General features: G+C 45.5%; 1 protein-coding gene across 11 annotated transcripts in view; it reads left to right on the top strand.

Annotated features, from left to right (window-relative positions):
• FOXN3 (forkhead box N3) overlaps positions 1-23,664 on the top strand; it is a 393,063-nt gene that overhangs the window by 256,105 nt on the left and 113,294 nt on the right. For 8 of the 11 annotated variants that reach the window (XM_077910307.1, XM_077910306.1, XM_077910300.1 and 5 more), the window contains 2 exons: positions 10,015-10,167; positions 21,021-21,085. In XM_077910307.1, the coding sequence (XP_077766433.1) occupies positions 10,015-10,167; positions 21,021-21,085 (218 nt within the window). The remainder of the gene's footprint in view (positions 1-10,014; positions 10,168-21,020; positions 21,086-23,664) is intronic. The other 3 variants (XM_077910311.1, XM_077910309.1, XM_077910308.1) reach the window with 1 other exon arrangement.

Here is a 23,664-nt window from a genome sequence, read left to right as displayed (position 1 = left end):
CATACTTATAAATAACACATGGATCAAAGAAGAACCTCAGGAGAAATGTAAAGTATTTAAAATTTTAAATTACTTAAATTAAAATTTAAAGTATTGTGTACTTAAATTAAAATTTAAAGTATTGTGAACTAAGTGAAAATAAAAACACCTTATCAAAATGTGTAGGATGCAGCAAAAGCAAAGCTTAGAGGGAAATTTATAGCATTGAATGCATATGTTAGAAAAGTTAGAAAGATCTAAAATCCATAACCTATGTTCCTGCCTTAGGAAGCTAGAAAAAAGACGGACAAATTAAATCCAGAGTTAAGCAGAAGAAAAGAAATAATATTACAGCAAAAATCAATGACATTGAAAACAGAAAATCAATAGAGAAAGTCAGTGAAACCAAAAGCTGGTTCTTTGAAAAGGTCAATAAAAGCCAGTCTAATTAAGATAAAAGGAAAGAAGACCCAAATTACTAATACTAGAAATGGAAGAGAGGACATCACTGCACATCCATCCCATGGACATTTTAATAATAATAAAGGAATACTATGAATAATTCTGTGCCCACAAGTTTGATAACTTACATGAAATGGATCCATTCCTTGAAAGATACAGTTTACCAAAACTCACACAAGAAGAAATAGACGATCTGAATGTTCTTGTTTCTTGTAAAGAAATCAAGTCAATAATTAACCTTCCAAAACAGCAAGCACCAGGCCCAGATGGGCTCACTGGTGAATTTCACCAAACATTTAAGGAAGAAATTATACCAATCCTCTACCATCTCTTTCAGAAGCAGAGGGGACATTTCCTAATTTATTTGGGGGCCAGCATCACCCTAATACCAAAACCAGATGAAGACATCACAAGAAACTACAGAGCTGTATCACTCATGAACATAGTTGCAAAAGTCCTGGACAAAATATAAGCAAATTAAATCTTACAACGTTAGGTTCAGCATAGACTAATACACTATGACCAAGTGGAGTTTATCCCAGGTTTGCTAGGCTAGTTCTACTTTTTTTTTTTTTTTAAGATTTTATTTATTTATTCGAGAGAGAGAGAGCATGTGCTCTCTCTGTGTGAACAGCAGGAGGAACAGAGGGAGCGAGACAAGCAGACTCTACACTGAGTGTGGAGCCTGATGCAGGACTGCACTTCAGGACCTGAGATCATGACATGAGCCAAAAATCAAGAGTCAGCAGTCCAATGCTTAACCATCTGAGCTACCCAGGCACCCCAGGCTCAACATTTAGAAATCAGTGTCATTGACAGGCTTATAAATATAATTTACACTACTCCACGAGGGGGTGGAAAAGAATTTTTGTAGCCATCAAGGTAATCCCATACACCTGACATGCCCACAATGCACAGTCCTCCAGGGAATACCCCAAGCTCCCGCACGCTCTCCTGGGTTTCAGGTTCCCGCTCCTCAGGCCTCTCGGCCCATAGCGGCCCCCCCCCCCCCACTTCCCTACAAACCAGGCTGCTCTGCTCTCCCTCCAGCCCCTTCATACTGAATTGAGCCCATGAAGTCCCATGTGGTCTACCTGCCTCCTGGTCTTCTGTAGCTTCTGCTTCTATAGGTCTTCCTTGAGTCTATTTGAGGACACGGAATGGCTCAACTCCTGCTCTAACGTAGGCCAAGGAGGTTGAAGGTGACCTGAAGCTGGTGTCCATCGTGGTTCAAGGCTATGCCCTGGCCCCGTCAACTGCGGTCACTGCTATGGGCTCATGGGCTGCATGCAGAACATGATGGTGTGCCTCAGCTTGTGGTAGAGAGGTATTTTTCTGAAGCAGGCATGGACAGCAGCATCAGAAACAGTGAGTTCAGCAGGTATCAAGCTCACTGGGTATGTCGTTGATTGTCAAATACTGTTTTCCCACTTCAGCCTGAAAATACTAGGATTTCATTTAGAGAAGAGTGGGGCTATGGTGGCCCGGGCACCTTGTGTTCATCTGCAGAGAATGGAGTAGGACCTCCTGGGGGGATTCCAGAAGATTCAAAGTCATTTCTAGGAGAGCTCATCGCTACCCAGCAGGGGTAAATGGGATTTTTTAAGTTTTGATGTTAATTACTCTCCTGCTCTTCGTCCAGAATTGTCACAATCTTAAATACTGACAAAACGTGAAGATCTTTAGGCCCTTTTCTCTTTCTCCTGTCAGGTGCAGAGTGTCCCAAAGTTACTTATCTCTGGCACATCCTGGGGTTTTGATTAATGAGATTCCTTTAGGATTTATTGTCAGTGATTCTGCAAGGCTTGAAAAATTGCACTTTTTCTCAGCTTTCACTGGCAGTGGAATTGGGAAGGATGGTCAGATGATGAGGGCCATGGTTATGCACAAACCATAGACTGTAATATGATGCGAAACATGTGTCTGAAAGGATAAGCAGCAGTGCAGCCTGCCAGTGAGCTTCAAGGAGATACTGAGTCTGGGTAAATGGAGAGCCCCAGGGAGAGGGTAGCAGAAGCAGAGACCTTTGGCTGTGTCAGACTTCAGCAAGAGCACATCCAAATTTTAATCTGGATCAGTGCTTCCCTAGGAGAGTTTATGGACATACAGCATTATCCAGTGGGTGGGCTTATTTACACACAAAATATAATTGATTCCATATTTCTCTCAGACCTAAAAACAGTATGCATGTTTGTTTTTAATAACAAAATTACTCAAGTTTAGGAAATGGTGTAGATTTACATAGATCATCTGATGAGTTACTCAAGAGGAGAAATAATCTAAGAAAAAATTTTTGAAGATTCCAAGTAATGATTCTTAAACTTAATACTAATTTAATTAGCATTCCATGGGGACTATTTTCTGGAAATTTTGATGTTGTGGATTCACTAAGCAGCCCAGACCCAATTCCTTTCAGTGGGAATTGGCTTATTTGCATGGTTTTGATCGTGTTTAAAGTTAATCCGAAATCCGTTTCTTTTTCAAGAACTAACACGTCACTGTTATTCCTCTTCAGAGGTCTGCAAACTTTTGTTGTAAAGGGCCAAATACTGAATATTTAGCACGAAATCAGCATGTATATAAATGAAGGCGTGTGTTGTGTCTTAATAAAATATTATTTATGGACACTGGAATTGGGATTTCATGTAATTTTCACGTGTCATAAAATAGTCTTGATATATATATATATATATATTTTTTTTTTATTTCAACCACTTAAAAATGTAAACACCATTCTTAGCTGTAGAACAGTACAAAATCTCTGGTTTCTGCTCTATCTTTGTAACTGGTATCTTGTCTTTTTGGGAGAATATTCCCATACTCTGCATATGATAGGGACCCACACTGTATGTGTGTGTGCGTGTCCTTTACTCCTCCAGCCTCCCCTCTAGGGGATGAAGTAAGGTCTCTAGACTTGAGAATTTTGATTGCTCAAGACTGTGCCACCAGCAGTATAGCCCTGATGGCAGGAAGGCCAGCTCTGTGGACTCTGAAATAACTCTAGACTCGTTCTCCCCCTACCCCAACCCCCGAGAATTCTGAGTGACTCTTGGAACAGAAGGAATTGAGTGAGAACACAGACAAAGGTAGTAACTCTAGTAACTCTGAGAGTCACAGGCTGTTGAGTCTTCCGTCCCGATAGCTTTGTAAAAATAGTAAAAATGGTGGTGGTATCCTCCTAATTTGTTTGCAAGCGTATCTATTTTAAAAGATTTAGGTGTCTGTGGTGTTTCTTCTCATCCTTATTCTTAGAGAAGTAGGCAAAAGACATGCTTCTACAAAATGTAAGCATATGGTTTTGCTTTAGTACAATATTTAAGGAAATTAGGAAAGTCGCAAAAACATCCAGTTTCCCTGAAACGATCTGCAGGACGTGGGACAGTGAAACAAAGGCAGATATGCATTGTATTTAGCTAAATCTGTTTAATAAGGAATCATTCTTATTAGGATGCTCTCCCCAAATCCTTAATAAATATAAAGCTTTTAAATATTTGTCCCATTTTGTAATTAGTCTAGATTTAGCTGCGGCTCTTCCTGATTTGGGAGGAAGCATGCTTGACTGTTGCCAGGCAACAGCTAATCGCGGTATTAGCTGCCAGCAAGCTGTTGGCAGTAACAGTAAATTCTTTTGTCTTGTTAACAAAAAAAATGAGTGTTAAAGATACAGCAGTATATAAAGTCTGTTCTGTTGTTCAAATATATATAACTTAGGCGATAAATTCCTGAGCTAATGTAACCTCAGTGTGCTGCTAAAATTTATAGTGGATTGAGAGTACCCATTCATTCTTGTGCTTGAGTCAAGTGTATCCTCTCATCACTCTAAAACTCATAGAAGGGGACAGGGGTGTGATAGAGGTATTGTTTTCTTAAGGTCTCCTAAAAAGAACCCGAGGTTTTTTGTTAAAATGTGGATTCAGAAGTACACACGAACTTCTAGCATCAACGTCCCAAGTGAGGACTCTGGTTCATGAGCAGGTATCTCCAGTTCTCTGTCACTGACTTCTGTATCCCTTCCCCCCGGTGAGCACCAAGCACATGTGGCAAATCTGGTGGCAGCCAGGGCCCTTGTCCCCCTGCAACTCAGTTCAGCCAGACCTGGGGCAAGTTTACTAGGACAAAACCTCATAAAAATAATTCTCACTTCATAAGCAAACATAGTGTGAATCATCCTTTGGACACACGGGATGAAGAAAGGAGAGAGAAAAAAAAAAAACACTACTATTTCATTGGTGCTTCTGTGGAAAAAAAAAAAAAAAAGAAAGGAAAGGAAAGAGAAAATAAAAGAAAAAAGAAAAGAAAACTGCACTATACCCCCAGAAAAGACCCCAGACCATTGTTGGCACTCTCTCTTCTGCTTACAAGTTTCTAAAAGACATAGTTGATCGGGACATCTGGGTGGCTCAAGCAGTTGAGCATCTGCCTTTGGCTCAGGCATGGTCCTGGAGTTCTGGGATCGAGTCCCACATCGGGCTCCTGCATGGAGCCTGCCTCTCCCTCTGCCTATGTCTCTGCCTCTCTCTGTGTCTCTCATGAATAAATAAATAAAATCTTAAAAAAAAAAAAAAAGACATAGTTGATCATCTCTCAGGGGTCACATGTTCCATCAGGTACATGTCTGCCTGTTCCACTCATACCCATGGTGGCAGGTGGGGGAGACACCGCAGGTCCTGGGCCACCAGGAGAGGAGCTGGAATGAAAGTTCATGTTTCCTCTGGTTTCCAAGCTAGCGCTCTGATGTCCCCTCACTTTGGGTCCCGTATCCAGAAAGATCCAGTTGCCCAGTAAACCAGAATAAGGCATCAAAGAAATGGCCAAGATGTTGAAAGTACTTCCTTCTTTATTTTCTCAATTTCTTAAAAACAAAAACAAAACCAAAAAAAAACAGCTTAGGTGCTTGTAACAAGATTTTTAAAAGGACCCATGTTTACAAATCCTCTTCTCTATATGACCGTATTCTTTGCTACCTCCCCTGCCCCCCTACCCCAAGCAGAGGCAGAAAATATCCCTGCCCTGTGTTTTCACCCAAGTTGCCGCTTATAGCTTTTCCCTGAAACCTGGCCATTTTGGATTTTCCCTGCCAGCCTCACTGTTCCTCCCAGGCTAGAGCTCAGTGGAAAGAAGTGTCGTCACCAGAGCTGCAAACCCATTTCTGTCCCTTTTCAATGTGTGTGTGTGTTTTTTTTTCTTTTTTTTACTATCAGCTGAACTACTTCGGCATCATGTAAACATGTTGGAGTCTGTTAACAGCTGCTTCTCTTTCAAAGTTGAACTGGCTCAGAACTAAAAGGGGAACTGCTTTCAGGTTCTGCTCAAGTTTGCATGTGACAGCATCAAAGCTATTTTTAGTGGAGTGATCACCGGGAAGAAGCTGAAAACGTCTGCTTTCAACTATAAACAGTGGAAAGGATCGCTTCTGCGCCGCTGCAGCTCTCAAGTCCATTTATATAGGAGACAAAGGGGTGTGTAAATCTCTTCTTCAAAGTTACGCTGGCATCCTGCGCCTGTTTAGAGCCCCGTCCCCTCTGCCCAGAAGAGTAATGTTAATTTAGCGCTCGGCTGCCCGGGCTCCCAAGTCCCAACTAGATGCACCAATGAATAGTGACTTACTGGAGTGTCATTCCTAGGTGTCCATTCGGAAAGGCAATGTATAGATGCTCTGAGACATCCAGGAAACTTTTATTTCCTGTAGATCACAAAACTCGAGACAACAGGAAATGCGAGGTGGGTTATATAAACATCCTACTCTAGTGGAAAGAGCATGAGTCACTGACTAGTGGCAGGACCCTTCTGACTGCACCTTTCAGCATGAAATTTTCTTAGCTGCAAGATGAGGATCATGATCCCAGCTCTGTATACTTTTTAAGGCTAGCCTTTGCAGCAGATGTTTATTGAATACCTACTCCACGCCGTCAGCCTCAGAGAACCTCAGACCAATAGAACAGTCGCTGTTCTCCAGAGACTTCATAGTCGAGCCATATAAACAAATAGATGACAGTGTGATACACATAAAGGGAACAGCATGGGAGTGGCTGGTTTCTTATTGGGCAAAGGGAGAGGCGGAAATAAGACAAGGAGCAGAATTAAAAAAAAAAAAAAAAAAAAGAGCCAAAGAGTTTGCAGAGAGGATCACAGAGGGAGGGATATTTCAAGCAGGGGCAGCAGAGTGGAGCAGAGACAGAAGTGAGCTTTCTGGGGTGCCGGGGGTGCCCTTGCACAACTGGGTGTTGCCAGAGCAACAACAGACAGAAGAAAAAAAAAAAAAAGACAAAGGATGGCAGCAGATGAGCAAGTTGAGCCAGTCACATACAGCTAAGGTACTTGGAAGTGACACCAGGCTATAGGGAGCCTGGGAGAGTTTTGAAAACATGATGGGCTGGATTATACAAAAGTTAAATTGCCACCACTACCAGGGAAAGCTTGTGCACCTGCAGATACGAAGTGGTAGCAGTTCGCGTCATAAGTGTGCCCTCAACAGAAATTGTCACCTGGGAGAGGCGAGGGTGGGGGCCGCAGTCCAAAACCAGATGCCAAGTAACTCTGTTGGGCGTTGCTTTTGAAGAGGAGGAGCAAGTAAAAGGCACAGAATAAGTGTGCTGGGAAGGCCTTTTAGGGCCTGATTGAGAGCTGGGCTCTCTACAGGGGAGTTGAGGGGAGAGGGTGTGCGCCCCGAGGCATGAAGTGTGTGCTTTGTGTGGTCAGTGGACACTCAAAGGTGACTGTAATGACCAAGCACCAGGCATCTGTATGTAGGAGTTGAGTTCCCCCAAAGGTTTCAGGAAGTTAAGGTTTTCCTGAATATGCTTAAGGCTTCAATTACGTGGTAACTTTTATATGCCATGGCAATTCAAAGAAGAGGGAAGTGCAGAACAAAACAAAGCAAAACAACAGCAAAAAAAAAAAAAAAGAAAAAAAGAAAAAGGAAAAAAAAAGAAAAACCTCACACAAAGCTACACATAATGTTTGTGCGGGAAGGAATGTTCGGAAGTCACCACATACCACCAAGTTTTGTAAAGCACAGTCTCCCTTATCTGTAACCATGGCCAAGATGTACCATTATTTTTTTGAAACTGTCTTCTCTTTTTCTCTTTGAATTTAATATACGGTGAAGGAAGCTTAGCAACATTCTTTGCTTCATTTTCCTTTGAGGGAAAGAATGAGTGTTTCTGTAAGTCTTCTAGAAGAATCAAATGGGCATTCCATTTTCCAGGAGTTATACGAGTCCATCGCGTAGGCCCTCGCCCCATGATGTGGAAAGAGCACTGGTGCAGTTGGGTTTCCAACCATGTAGTTGGCTTCCCTGAGCAAGGCTTGGGGCACACATGAGAACCCCATGTTTGAGAATAGGAGAAAGTTACAAGTAAGCAGTGACTTGGTACAGGTGGGTGGGGAGGTGGCCTCGGAGCCCATGTGAGGAAGGAATGGAGGGAACATCTTTGATGAGGCAGCCAGCTCTCTATGCTCAGTTGGAAGTATCGGGACAAAGGCACAGTTCAGGTACTAATGCCCATCATAATATTGCTGCCTTGGCAGACAGAAGAGATGACTTTTTTGGGAATGGAGATTTGCTTTTTTTGTTGCTTCAAAGTCCACCGCAAATAGATCCAATGGACTGTAGGGAAAATGTCTCATAAACTTCTGCGCTGTTACATGCAACTTCAGTGTTTAATTGGGTGCCTGGATGTGGGACCCTTGCTGTAACATTCAGGCAGAGGTGCCCAGCTCTTGGCCTTCCGCAATCAGCATTCGTATCTCTCATCTTTGTGGTGGGGCGTGGGATGGGACTGGCTCTCATGGGGAGGAAATGAGTAATCAAGGTAAATCACAATTTTCCCAAAAATAGGTCATTTTCCTGTCTGTGACTGGTGTTCAGCATTGTAGGAAGGAGCGGGAATCAGACTGCATCAAAAACTTGGGCGCAGCCTTGGGCCTACATCTCTTGATCTCCACAGGCCTAAAGGATGAAGAGATCATAGTGACTTTAATATTTATTCGTGAGGTTTTTCTCTGAAGGTTGTAATAGTTCAGTGGAATAATGAGAGGTAAGGTTGTTCTTCATATTACCTGTGTTGGGCAGCGTGTGGTTGTGTGTCATGGCCTCAGAATGAGCCTGCCATCCTGGGACAGAAGGTACCCACGTGCCGCCCTTCCTGCTTCTGGGTTAGGGGACAGGACCCAAGGATGTAAGTGATGCTTGTCATTGAGTTCACGACAAAATAATATTTTCACTTAAGAGGCATTTCTTCTGAAGGGAGTCCATTCTTAGATTTTTAGATAAAGGTTTCCCTACTGTCACCTGTCTCCAGCTATACCAGTTCTGTCTACAGTCCCCAACTGGTTCCACATATTCAGCGGAGTTCCTGGTACTCTGTCAAGGTGTCCGCAGAACTGCTGCCCAGGGAGGAAAGATCTGGATGTGGTCAGTCAGTTGCGGAGCCTGCACAGCCAGAGAGGAAAGCCAGGAGCTGTCCCTGTGCCATCAGCAGCCGCTCCATCGCAGAGAACTGCCATCAGCAGACAAACTATTCCCTGAGGGGGCTTCACGTCCCTATTCCTGGGGCAGCGATGCTGAGACAGGGAAATTCCATGGGAACTCCTCCAGGTTTCAACTCTCCAGGAATGCACCCAAGAGTCTCTGAAGCGACTGCTCCTAGGGCTCTGATGGTGGTCAGTGTTTAGGGAGCACTTAGTACAGGCCGCATGCTGAGCATCCAGCTCAGTGGATGACACCTTTGGGGGAATCTGCAGTGTCCCAGGGAAGGCAGCTAGGGAACTAGCAAGACAGTTGGTGCTGAAGTCCATGTGTCAAGGCCAATGCTAATCAGATTGCAAAGAAGCAGGTAAAACTCATGTCTGATTGGTCTTCATGGAAGAGAGAAGATCGTTGGTGGTTTCTGTCCAACAAGAAGGGGTTGTGTCTAGTTTTATTCATGGATTCCTGGCATAATAGTGAAGGGACCCAAGGGCAGTGGTCTCACTGCTATGTGTCCAGACCTGTGTGTCATTCTCTGTGCCACCCCAAATCCTTTGTCTATTTACCCATTCATGTCCCTGCCTCTCAGAGAGCAGTATGGTTTCTTTACTGCCATGTCCCCATAGCACATGTAAAAGTGTGTTTAAAGATTTTTTTTAAAAAATATTTTTATTTATTTATTCATGAGAGACACAGAAAGAGAGAGAGGCAGAGACACAGGCAGAAGGAGAAGCAGGCTCCATGCAGAGAGCCCGATGTGGGACTCGATCCCGGGTCTCCAGGATCACACCCTGGGCTGAAGGCGGCGCTAAACCGCTGAGCCACCCAGGCTGCCCAAGCGCGTTTATTCAATGAGCAGATAAGCAAGAAAAGATGGGCATACCTGCTCCCCTTTCCAGACCCTCAGGACAGAGGAAACAGAGCAGCACCACCTGCCCCACCGGTGTCTGGCCAGTCACTAGGGAATGTCTGCCTATTTGATTATCTAATCTATTATTTATTTTGAAGTTGTAGTAAAATACATGTAATAGAAACTCATTATCTTAATCATTTTTAAGTGTACAGTTTGATACCATTAAGTACATTCACTTGTTGTGCTGCAGCCATTGGCATCATCCATCTCCAGAACTTTTTCATCTTCTCCGAAACTGGAACTCTGTACCTATGAAGCAGCACTCGCGCGATCCTCTCCACAACCCCTGGCAACCACCATTCTGCTTCCTGTCTCATGACTTTGACTGCCCTGGGCACCTCACGTAAGCGGCAGCAGACTCTGTTGGTCTTTTTGTGATTGGTGTATCTCACAGGTTAAGGCCTCACAGCTCGGCCATGTGATAGCCTGTGCCAGAATTTCCTTCTTCTGAGGCTCAGGACCATTGCGTGTGTATACCGTAGTCTTTGTCTATTCATCCATTGACGGACACTTGGGTTGCTTCCACTTTTTGCCTGTTGTGAATCGTGCCACTATAAACAAGGGTGTACAAGTATGTCTTTGAGTTCTTTCGGTTCTTTTTGTGTGTATCGAGAAGAGGAACTACTGGATCATATGGTTAATTCTATGTGTAATTTTTTTTGAGGAACCACCCTACTGTTTTCCATAGTGACTGCACCATTTTAAGGGCATGTTTCCAGTTATTTGACTCTTCCTGGATGTGGCTTGCTTTTCCTCTGTGAGTTTTACAAATGCTGGCCTCCTCCTTTCTGCTCAGCTTTGTCCTTTGAACCGAACTGAGTGAAATCTGGCCCTACAGATAGGTTTGGGTTAACCTGGCTGGATGGGCCACACCTGCAGTCAGGCTGTGGCTCTCTCCCATCCACCTTTAGAAAGTTTATCCCATTGGTGTATCCCTCCCCCTTCCCCCTTCCAGGCAGATGTCCTCTGGGGAGTCCCAGGCAGCTCTGAAGATTAAGCTAGAACCAAACTGGCCCTAGACTTGTAGCTCTTAGAACAGCTGCTCAGCTTCCCTCAACTCCACCATTTTAATTGTGATTAGTAGGTTCATTTGCATCTAAAAGGAGTCGTTTTCTTATCAGCACCATTGAGTTGGGAACCAGTGTGCTCCATTTATATAGAGTGGCCCATTTTAACCAGGCCCATTAAGCAGTAAAAGTAAATGTGGGTGTTTTACAAATGCAAATATATCATGCAAATAATGTACTTTATGCTGAATGATGCCTTGGTTTTCATATGTAAAATTAGAAACTGTGTGGCACGGAGATAATGATAAACACCTTTGCATCTGTTCATAAAATGTATCATGAGCTGGATGCATCTAAAATCATAGCTGGGGTTTCAAGCAGCATTTCTTCAGTGGACCCAAACGTGCATTCCATATTATCAGAAATATACATGTACTTATCTAGTTATTTATATATTCCTAAGTAATCAAGAAATCACAGAAAAGAGTAATCTAAATTGCCTAACCTATTACTTAACCATCAGTGATGAGATTTATCATTTCGTTTCCATTTTTAAAGATTTTTAAGTTTTTTATCTGAAATGATGACAGAGAAGGAATGTTACTATACAGGCTAGTTCCTTGCTAAGAGACTTAATTCTGTTTCAGAGATTTTTTTTTTTTAATCCTTAGTGTTTGAAGTAATTCTGAGGTAGCGTTTCTGCTGTTTTATAAAATCACTTAGTAGAGTAAGGACGCCCATCTTGTGTATGCAGCAACCTTGGCCACGTTCTAGGAGGGAAGTCACCTTTGGTCTCTGCCCACATGGCATTTCTGCTCTTTGGAAGTCAAGACACAGACCTATGGAAAGTGAATTAAAGGTGTAAGAAGTCATCAGATCAGACAACATTGCAGAGTAGGATCAGTTCCCAAGGTCGTAATTACTAAACCAGTTCAGCGGAGGGGAGAGGTCCCAGGGTTAGGAGTGGCCGGGAGCATCCGTTCTCCCTGGGACCTGGGATTTGAGTTGTGAAATGCTGGACAGATGGCACCTCAACAGGCAGAGAGAACACAGGAACCGGGGCATTTCAGGCAGAGGGGAACAGCACTATGGGGTCCACATGTGCTCCAGAGACCCTGTCAGGGTTGCATCCTGGGTAACAAGGAGAACACTCTGGGGAAGACTATCGAGACTTCCGAGGGCAGGGAACCTGTTGGCTTTGACTCTGCCCTACAAACTATTGGTTTTCCCCACATTTTTGTAATCACCAAACTCTTCAAATGAGAAATTATGTGGGAACTCAATACATAAGGCACAAGAAAGAATCACTGCTTTGTTGACACTGGCTCAGGACCGCACCAAGACACCCACCCCCAGCCCCACCAGAGGCAGCACCAGGGGCAGCTCCTGGGGGTTTCCTGAGGAGCAGTTTGCAAAGCAAGGGCACAGCAAATGGAGATGCCCATGCTGGGCTGTGCTTGAAGAAGGCTACTAAGGGTCTTAGGCAGGGAGCCCTGAGGTCAGGGGAGATTTGTTAAGGCACCGGTAAGAACACCCGCATATAGGTTGACACTGTTGATCCTTAGAAAGAAAGTCTGGGCAGCACTGGGTGACCGCAGACAGGAGTGTGGGAGAGGCAGGTGTTGGACGCTCCCAAATTTTGAACTTGAGAATTTTACAGGTGATCACTGAAGGATGAGTGATTTTTTTTTCCCCTGCTTTGTTTTTGTGAGGAATGCTGAGTTACATTGTAAACTTCTATTCCCTCAACAAATACTTGATAGGTGGTAGCCAAGTTCCAAGCACTGCAGTAGGTGGCAGAGATTTAAGGAAGGAAAAGACAAAGGTGTCTAGGTGTTGTGGAGAGTGAGTGCACCATGTGAGAAGAGAGACCGCCTTGTACACTGTTAGGGTTTGAGTGTCCCCTCCCCCCCTCAGATACCTATGTCGATGTCCTAACACCTACCTAGTACCTTAGACTATGACCTGATGTGGAAATAAGGTCATTGTAGGTGTAACTAGTTACAGTTAGATCACACTGCCCTAGGGTGGGCTCCTAAGCCAGTATGAAAAGAGGAGATTTGGACACAGACAAGTACACACCAGGCCGTGTAAACATGAAGGTAGAGACAGGGTGTTGCATGCAAACGCCAAGGAAAACCAAAGATTGCCATCAAATCCAGAAACTCCGGAAGAGCCATGGAACTGATTCTCACGTATAGCCCTTAGATGGATCCAACGTTGACCTTGGACTTACAGCCTCCAGGACTGTGAGACAAGAAATTTCTCAACTCAACTGCCACTCAACTATGGTAGTTTGTTGTGGCAGCCCTAGGGGACTCAGAGACCATGAGAGACCCGGGGCAGTGAGGAAATGCCCGTGGGGACCATCGCCAGGGGAGGCAGAGGCGGGAAGCCTGACCCTTCGTTGACAGGATCGGTGGGGCGGGAGCTGAGGATCATGTCAGGGCGCAGCCAGAGGTACATTCCAGAGGCGACCGCCAAGGTCAGCTGGAGATACAGAATTGGAAAAGCCGGGTTTCCCGTGGTTCCATAAACTCTTCCAGGAAACGAGTAGGAGGTGGGAAGAGCGAGGGCTGACGCTCTCGGAACGCGCGTCGTTGCGGGGCCGAGGCTGGGCGGAGAGCTGGCAGGGTGCGTGGAAAGGAGGGGAGGACGACGAGAACCGGGCTAGGAGGGTGGGTGTTCTGAGATTAAAATTGGAAAGGATTCTAAGGGGTCACGTCGGAAGTCAGGGAATTTATGTCAGCCGGAGCGTAAAGGCAAGCCTCTGGCGAGTTCCTGGAGGAGGGCAGGAGGCCGCAGGCGCAAGGGCCCTCTGCCCTGAACGGCCGGGGGACCGGGAGGCCCCTGCTGACGTCCACGCGAGGGGCCTGCGGCCAGTCCCCGGAGGCAGCCAGGCGACGGGGTGGAGGCCAGGCCGGCTCGGGGGCCCTGCTCGTGCGTGGTGGGGCTCTGGGAGCTGCTCCTCGGGGTTTGGAAATGGATGAGATGAGAGAAGTGCTGAGCCCTCTGGAGGGAGGGGCCGGGGGAGACTCGGAGGAGTCCGGGGGGCAGTGGAGGGAGCATAGGCCCCAGAGGCCACTCTGAGAGGAAGCAGGTACAGGCGCAGGTGGAGGTAACGGAGGGCGAACGAGCTTCTGCCGAATGGCCTTGGTTTGGGAAAAGAGGAGGTGATGTTGCCGGATGGAGACGTGGAGGGAAAGGTTTGGGATTTGGCAAGTGGTTGATGGTTGGGGCCGGCCTAGTCGGGCAGCCGGGCCAGTGGGTGCGGGCGGTGTCTGGAGACATCTGTAGTTGTGACGCAGGGGAGGGGTTGCCGCGGGACCCCGCGGGTAGAGGCTGGGGAGGCTGCCGGACACCCTCCGAGGCCCAGGGCAAGCCCCCGTGACAAAGAATTCTCTGGCCCCAACGGTCAGTAGTGCCGAGGTTATTAAGAAACCCTGCCACACGGGTCAACAGAAGTTCACGGACATGCCCAAGGAGGGAAGCCTAAACTCCAGGGTGTGCTTGGGGGACCGTTTTTGAAACACTGATTCATTTAAAATAACACAGGAGCTCGTGCCCCACAACAGCCACCCGCCTCTGTCTGGTTCTCACAGGCCTTTCAGCCCCCAACACATCCGGGGTCTTGGCCGTGATGGGCCCCCAAGAGCTCTTTATAGGGCGATCCATTTGCAGTCTCTATAGTTTTTCTTACTTGGCTGAGGTAACAAAGTAACTGCATTTCTTACCACGGTCTGTGTTTTGCCCTCAGGGTGATCTTGCCTGGCTCTCAGTTCTGGCTCTTGTGGTCCCGGATCATTTTCGTCTATACGTTTTAGTAATGCCTTCTCGAGAATCCACCTGTCCTGGTCTGTTTCCACCAGACCTTGGAAGGTCACTATGGGCAGCTGTGCTCGCCAGTTTGGATCTCTGCAGGATTCTAGTCAGAGTTATCTCTTTATTTTATTTTATTATTTTTTAAGGATTTTATTTATTTGAGAAAGAGAGAGCATGCACACAGGCCTATGAGCAAGGGGAGGGGCAGAGGGAGAGGGAGAAGAAACGAATCCCAGGCAGGCTCCTTGCTGAGCGGGGAGCCCAACTCGGGGCTCGATCTCATGACCCTGAGATCATGACTGAGCCGAAACTGAGAGTCAGACACTTAACTGACAGCCACCCAGGCGCCCAGGGTTCTCTCTTTTTTGTTCTTAGCTTTCTTTAAAGGAGGTGGCCTCTGTGAAGCTGCTTCTTGCAGCCTGTTGATTTTTATAAACTGTTCGTGGCTGCCCGGGACTGGAACATTCACGATGAGATGACTTCCAAGCATCTGGGAAGAAAAGAGGAAGATGAAGGCGGGGCTGCCGTGCCCATCACAGGAATAGAGAGCCAAACTGGGGGATGGCACAGGGTGTAGAGGAAGTGCTGGCACCAGGCACAGGGTCCTAGTCATCAGGATCACCAGGGGGTTCTCACAGTTTGCCCGTGTCCCTTTGATGTGCGTTTTCATGTCTCATCCCCCGAGCTCCGGCTGCTGTCATTGTCCCCACTTAGTGGGCATGCCGTTGACACGTGGCCAAGTGAAAAGCCACTCAGGCGGTGTTTTGCACAAACTCCAGTGTCCACATCTTGTGCTGTCCCCGCCACATCTCAGTTGGGACCAGGGGGCCACTGGAGATGCCCTTGAAATGTCGTCATGCCCTGTTTTATTTGGAAGGTCATAAAAGTATCAAGAATGGCCCCAACCAAGGATGCTGAACTTTGAGCTCTTTCAGGGTGCTTCTCAAATTAGGAGTGATATTTTGCAAAACTTTATACCTTCTTACTTGCCTCTCTCAGTCCAGCCTGCTCTGATGCCTTCATGCCAAACCTCAGTGACTGGCCTCCTTCCCCCAGGGGGGTTGTGTCAGTGTGTGGTGTCGGTCACATTTGTTTTTCTGTTATTTCCTGGTGATGAATACACAGACTTAAAACAATAGAATTTCAGATATTTGGGGGGAGGGATTCCCCTGCTATCACAAGTGCTTTGAGTGTTTTATTTTGGGGTGAACACAGTCTGGTGGTAGATGTCCAAGCATTGCCTTCACCCTCTGTTTCCGGGGCTAAGACTATGACAGGAGGCTGTTCAGTTGCCTACAAAGTATCCGTCAAGCCCTGGCCTCTGTAAATACTAGATTTGGATAGACTGGTTCTCACTATATCCTTTTTCTTTTCCTTTTCCTTAGTTCAGGCTTTCTGCTTTCTTAAGTGTGTTGTGGACCATTCTAGAAGAGATGCTAATTGTCCCTTCAGAGACACAGCACATAGGTTGGTCCTTCACTGACCAAAACTCTTTAGACTTTGATTTATTTCTTAGAGTCTTTCTTGCACATGTTCCTTCACTCATGCACTCTCTTTCCCTCTGTCTCTCGTTTTACATTTTAAAAAATGTAATTGTGGTAAAAATATATTTAGCATTAAATATTAACCATCTTAAGTATTTTTTGGGGGGGTGTATGTACACTTGCATTGATGTGTAACCAGTCTCTGGAACTCTATCTTAGAAAACCTGAGTACCCATTAAACAACTCTTACCCTTCCCCTCCGCCCCTGGCAACCTCCATTCTCCTTTCTGTTTTTGTGAATTTTGACCACTAGAGTCTAGCACAGTATTTGTCCCTTTGTCTCCGGCTTATTTCACTTAGTATAATGTCCTCAAGGTGCACTCATGTTGTAGCATCCTGTACTCTCTTTTAGATACCCCGGTTCACATTCCAGACCTGAGTTCTTAGAGAAAAGTACCCTTTTTTTTTTTTTAAGTACTTAGGAAAAAAAGTACATTTCTTATTCTGCTTTTCATTAGACTCACAGAAGGTCCAGGCCTGTGTATGGATCTTGGCAGAAGCTCCCAGGGTCTTGGTCACAGTCTGTCTGGTTCTCACAATGATGAAAGCTCATGAGTGAAGGGGAAAAACCATGACAGGATGCATCTTTATGCCAAGAGCCACCTTCGGGCTGTATGACCTGTTGGCTCAATGGGTGTCCCCTTGGGAGTTCCAAGTAATGCAGCTTCGAGGGTCCAGCCCAGGAAGCGACTGGGGGCTGAGATCTGCAAATGCTGGGTATGCTGTTCGAGATGGTATCATTCCTCCCTTGAGATTTTTGCTGGCTTAGCTCTAGTTCCAATGATCAGCCCAGAGCTGTGGGCTCAAATGCCAGTTTGCAAACTGGTTTTCTGGCAGACAGAGCCCTCTTACCCTGTTGGTCAGCTTCCTTTGTCCTGAGTGGGTCTGCCATCTAGTGCTGAAGGTCACGGAATTTTGTTAAAGCGTTGAGATGAAACATTTGTGACGCCTGAATTGTGCTGTTTCTGCTAATTATGAGCCCATGTGTCTGTCTTTCACATGTGATAAGCCTGATTGCTTTTTCTAGCCTGGGATTTTTGCCTTGAGATTCTTCTTGTTTGCTTGCTTCACGTTTTTATTTAAATTCTAGTTAGTTGTTATGGAGTATAATATTAATTTCAGGTGTAGAATTTAGTGATTCATCAGTTGCATTGAACACCCAGTGCTTATCCCAGGTGCCCTACTTGATGCCTGTCACCCATTGACCCCATCCCCCCACCCATCTCTCCTCCAGTGACCCTCAGTATGTTCTCTCTAGTTAAGAGTCTGTTTTACAGTTTGCCCCCCCTCTTCCCACCCATACTCATCTGTTTTATTTCTTAAATTCCACATATGAATGAACTCCTATGATCCTTATCTTTTTCTGACTGATTTATTTCTCTTAGCATAATACACTCTAGCCCCGTCTGCATCATTGCAAATGGCAAGATTTCATTCTTTTTTATAGCTGAGATATATTCCGGTGTGTGTGTGTGTGTGTGTGTGTGTGTGTGTGTATACACCCCACATCTTCTTTATCCATTCATCAGTTGATGGACATTTGAGCTCTTTCCATAACTGGGCTATTGTTGATGATGCTGCTATAAACATCAGGGTACATGTATCCCTTCTAATCCATATTTTTGTATCCTTTGGATAAATACCTAGTAGTGCAATTGCTGGATCATAGTTTTATTTTTAACTTTTTGAGGAACCTCTATGCTGTTCTCCAGAATGGCTGTACCAGTTTGCATTCACACCAACAGTGTAAGAGGGTTGCCCTTTTCCTGCATCCTTGCCAACACCTGTTGTTTCCTGTGTTGATGATTTTAGCCATTTACCTTGAGATTCTTTGTGAAATACCATCCGCAGCTTCCTTCCACGGAGAAGGATAGACAAGAGTTCAGTGCCAACAGACTGGAAGATGAGATGCGGTTGGGCCCACTGATGTGTACATTTTGGCACAGTGGGCTGGCGCTGGAAGCCCCTGCCTGGTCTTGGACTGATCATTTACCAGGCTTGTGATGCTTGGACAAGTCCCTTCACCTCTTGGGGCCTCCATCTCTTCAGATCCTCCTTCTGCCCTGCCCACTCACTGCATGGAGGATCCCATTGGAAAAATGTTGATTGTTGTACTTTGTAAATGGTAATTTGCTATCTCGGCATCCTACCCTGTGTGTGAGCACATGGGTGAGGTGATTAAAACCCACTCTGCTGGGTTTAAGGGGGCCCTGTTGGCCAGTTCTCATGGCAGTGACCACCTACAAGTCAACCAACACTTAAGTGATGGAGTGTAGAGAGCCGCCTACACCCACACTGCCCTCTTCATTTGCCACATGAACGAATGGTTTCCAAGGTGGCTCCAGCAACTCCTATGAAGACTTCAATTAGCTTCTTCTCTAAATTCCTATGGTTTATAAACACTATTTTGGTAATTTCATATAGTTTTTAAAAACCCAACTTTGAGCCTTAAAGGCCAACAAGCTGGGAATATGACCAGATGGAGGGCAGGGAAATCATGTTGCTGCCTCCCCAACTTGCAACCACTTGAGCTGTATCCACTGGCCTTTCTGTATTCATTTATGTCTCTTTAAACACAGTCACAGGAGGTTGGTGCTAGGTGAATTCCTAGAGGCCATAAAATATGGCTTTTAGTATTTCCCCTGTGTCCCTCTCAACCCCAGGGATGGTTCTCAATAGGTACTTAATGAATCCTTGAGTCCCCTAACAATTAGAAATAGCCATTTCGAGGGACCATCCAAGAGAAGCCTGCAGACTATCTGGCCAATGACCTCCAAAGCTTTGCAATTAGCCTGATAGGGAACAGCTTAACTTGAGCTCATAAGAGACCGTAGGTGAATTCATCACTGACAGTGGGCCCGGGTAAGAGCAAGTGGGTGGGCCAGCCCAAACCTCTCTCCACGACTGGAAGTATCCATTATGTGGGCACTGCGACAGAAGGACCAGAATAGTGATCAGTGACTTAGGTACATTAAAAGGATGTTGTAGAAATTGCCGAGTAGATTTCTATCATGCAGAGAATTTTCCTTATCTTAAACCACTGGATTTACCTGACCTCAGTTCCCTACATTTACTCCATGCCTGGCGTCTGCTCAGCGTTCAGCCAAATCAAGGTCGGGATAAAGAGGAGATTTGGATGGAAGTAAGCTGGATATTCAGGCTCCTGCAGTAAGACTCAATTATTGAATTCTCTCAAAGCACCAACTCCTCTATAATGAAGTCCTCAGTTTTTAAATATCTTTAGAAATCAGGTGATGCAGGATTGGCAACAGCCAGCTTGCTGTTTCCTGCTTTCTATAAAAATAAGATGGTAAAATCCCAGGGAGTTGGCAGGAAGTTGTTAAAAGATCATCTGGAGCATTTTAATGCACATTATTTTTCATGCATCTTTGAGCCTTAAAAGCCTCCATGGAATAGGACAGGAATCAGATGGAAGAGAAAATCCGCTTGCCGACATCCCGTGGCCCTGAAACCCCAGCCAGATCTGGTGCCCTGTGCAACCTGGCCACTTGGAGGCCACAACTACAGAGCTGAGAGGACTGCAGGAAAAGCTATAGCCTTGATGCGTTCTTCTTGCTTACTTTGAGTATAGGCAATCCCAAGCAAAATAAAACAAAAAGGTTCACTTATGTCAGGGCTCATAGTGTGTTTTCTAGCACATTTGGCATTATTTTGACATTTAACAGTATTTTTACATGCGATCACTCTTTTCTCTCTCCCCGTCTGCACCTCACCAATCATGTACCACGTCCCCATACCTGTTGTGCCATCTGTACCTGTCTAGTAATGGAACTTTGGTCAGCAGAACCTGTCACTGGCGTGTCTCCTTGTTAACGCTATCAATTGCTGTCCTGTCCTAGCAGAGGCCCTGGTTGACTGGCAAAGGGTTCAGATAGCCTGTTCTGTGTGCGCCTGCCCACCAAATTTACAACTCTGTTATCAGACCAACTTTAAATTTTTCTATTGTGATTGACAGCACCTTAGCCAGTATCACTTGCCATGGGCTGTCTTCGTAAAGGTAATCTATACTGCCTCTTGGGTTGGATATAGTAACATTTTTGACTAAGTGCTTTCTAACATTAACCTAAACCAATCCTTGATTTACTAGAACCCACTTCCCACTCCAAGGACATTTTTCTGAGACTGGCTTGGTTATAAAGTTTCTCACCTGGCATCTTGAAACAGTGAAAATGCTCCTCTGTATGTGTAGTAAAGTGTCTTTGTGTGTACTGATCGTACTTTCATGCCTCTCTTACTACCAGACAATGGGCAGTAGCACATCTACTAAATGTTTTTTATAGAATATGGAGTGCAACGTTTTAAGCAAAAACCTTAAAAACAGGATACAAAACAAGAGGATGGGGGAGGGAAGGAGTCAATCAAAGCCTTTTCTGCATATGCTGAGGGAAAAAGGCCCAGAAAAGGCAAGTTTGTGTTTATCACAGGCAGGTGTGCCACGTAGTAAATTCATAAAACTGGGAATAAGTTAGCAGCCACTCGTGAGTTCTAGGTTGTGATGGTGAACTATGTGACTTGGCCATTTCGTTTACCTGCAAATGACTTCAGTGCCCAAGAAGGTAAAGGGTCAGGACAGGAAGCAGGATACCCACACAGGTAGGGTCTGTGCTGTAAAACACGAAGCCCATTCCCCTTAAAACGAGCCTTGTGGTTTTTAAAGACGTGTTTTCGGAGGGCATAGATAATGTGTGATTGGGAAGGCGTGTGGAGGCCTTCTGAGTGGCATGTTTGGAGAGCTGGCTGTGCTAAGTGCAGGGAGTGAGCGTAGACGAGCCGTGCTGACACTGATGTCTCTTCTGTTTCAGCACATCAGGTCCACCCATCTGGCCGGGCAGTACCTTCTTCAAGAGAAATGGAGCCCTTCTGCAAGGTAGGTCTCTAGGAGCCCCCCACCCCCACCCCACCCCCTGGCCCTGTGCCCTTGTGCTGGATAGCACGCAGGACAGCTCTGTCCTCTTTAGCAGTGGGCACTGTCTGGAGAAGTGTGGCTGTTGTGGGTTGGGGCCGTTTGTCCAGTTCTCTTTATTTCTTCCTACTCACGCCTCCTGGTTGCCATGAACCGTGAATCTGAAACTGGGACTGGTTCTTCGATTTGCCACCACTGATCGTATCTCAGACGTGTTAGGCTGGCTTTGGTGGAACTAGAATGATGTAGCAGTTAGGATATGACAGTAGCATCAGCCGAGCTGGAAAGCTGGTGAAAACATACACCGTGATCTGTTTGGGGTGCTCTGGCACTTTGGTTATTGTGGTGGTCCACTTATTACTTGCTGTCCCCTAGCTGTCTGCATGTGCCTGGAGGATTGGCTGTGGTTTGTTCCCCAGACTGGGACTTCAGTCACCCCTCTACTGTTCCCCATGAGTGGCCTTTGCAAGGGGGACAGCCTTCCTATTGTCCAGCCCACCCTTTGCTGCTTTGCTGTCCTATCCAACATGCTCAAGGATTTCCAACAGCCTTTCATCTCTATTTTAGCTATTAAGTTTCTTTTGAAATGACTGAATAATGTGAAAGAGGAGTAAATGGTTAAAAGTAGTCATGAGGTGCCTTCTAGATAACTTCTGGATTAGAAGATCTGCTATGCAGATAAGCTGGAATTGGTGGGCTTCAGCTCCCTGTCCCCATCCATCTGTCGGCTAGGTGTCAGAGTGGCACAACTGGCCTGCAGCAGGTGGGTCTGGGTGCACCAAGAGCTTTAGAACTGGACTGGGCGTATAGTGTGGAGTGGTCCGTGCATTTAGGTTGGCTTAGAGCTGGTAAGCCTCTTTTCCTGAGAAGCACATGCCGAGGGCCGGCCAGGTATGTGAAAGAATGAATATAAATGTGGCTGAGCAAAGGGACATTTATCTTCAGGTTTCCTGAGCGGCTCAAAGAGGTGGCATCACATTTTTGTTGTTTTATAGGCCATGCGATTACATACTGTCTTTTTAATAGCCCGTGAAATCGGGAACCGAAGGATTTCCTTGCCTTTTTGCTTGGTCCAGGTGCAATTTAGGCAGGCAGGTCTGACCAATTCTCATTTTAATGACCATTATAGATATCCTAAATATTTAAGGGAGAAAGGAAACTCCCTCTACTCTCAAAGATTAATACATAATTTAAAAAAATCTGTTCTCCCTTCAGATAGCGTAAATGGAGACCAATTATGATGAGCCTTTGGGAGTTTTTTCAAGTGAATTTCAAAGTTATGTGCATATTTATTTTTCCTCTAGATCTGTAACAATGATATCATTCATGTTTGGATTATTTTCAGAGGAGAGATTTTATTTAGCGAGCACATTTTCTTACAGGATTTTTATTCATTAAGTTTCACATTAAGTAAGGTTTGCTCTTAGGATATTAGTTTCTGGTTGTTTCTCCGGGCAAAAGCATGAAGAAAACATCAATAAGGTTCTGAAATTGAGTGATTTCACTCTGAGATTCTATCTCATGGGTGTGGACCTTTTTTCCTTTCCTGATAGGGTTTAAAATTCTAATTATTCTGGGCGTTGCGAATCACATTATTACAGATTTCAGATGCTTATTCAATCCACATTCACTTCAGTGCAGCCCTCCTATTTTTTTTATTTTAATTAAATTAATTTTTTTGTACATGTGAAAATCCGAAGACTCTTGGTCAGAATGTGAGAGCGTGGGCAAGGCTTTGTTCATTTTTTTCCCTGCAGTATTTCCTTGCTGTACATGTGCTGTATCTGCAGTTAGAGTTCTCAAGACACTTTTATGGTACTAAGATTTTTCAAACCCATGTGCCTGTTACCCCTAATTAATATTTGTGTGTTCCTTCGGTGGTGGTACTGGTTCCACCAAGAAATTGCTAATGCCCATGAGCAAAAGTTTTATAATAAAAATATGGATATATAAAGAAGGGAGCCGCCCAGTCATACCAGTAGACAGTTTAGGTCAGACTCGAGTAGAAGAAAACATGCCTGATTTATACTCACTTTGTCATCTTTTTATACTTTACATTTTCAAAATGTGCAAATGGTCCTCCTTTTCCCCTGTGCCCAGCAGGAGGGCATCTCTCCCAGGTAGTTAGGCTAGGAAAGAACTCTGTGGGTAGGTCCCAACCACAGAGATCGGAACTGAAGGCAAGCAGGTGCCCTAAAGAACCCAGTTCCTAGAACCAGGATAAAAGGTGACCTAGAGGCCCAGAGACCTGCTGGCAAAGCCCAGCAATTGTGGGCCCCCCTTACAAGCAGAACCGGCCGAGCTGGTCTACAAGGGGGTCCTCGGGGAAAACCTGCTTTGTGCAGTGGCCCTGCCAGTTGAGCCCACATGCACGGAAGCTTGGCAGAGGAGCACATGTGTCCCGTTGTTTGGAGGAGGGAGGCCGATGTTTGTCAGGAGGGTGGGAGAGAAGGGACCTGTCTGTTCCTGGGAGCGCTGGCACTTGAACAAGACCTTGGAAGGTAGCTTGTGGGCATGTGGAAACAACCAAAGGCATGGCACAA

Source organism: Canis aureus, chromosome 9 (genome assembly GCF_053574225.1).
Source record: "Canis aureus isolate CA01 chromosome 9, VMU_Caureus_v.1.0, whole genome shotgun sequence".
NCBI classification, from domain to species: domain Eukaryota; kingdom Metazoa; phylum Chordata; class Mammalia; order Carnivora; family Canidae; genus Canis; species Canis aureus.
The sequence above is the reverse complement of the archived record's forward strand: the minus strand, read 5'-3'. Positions and strand labels throughout refer to the sequence as shown.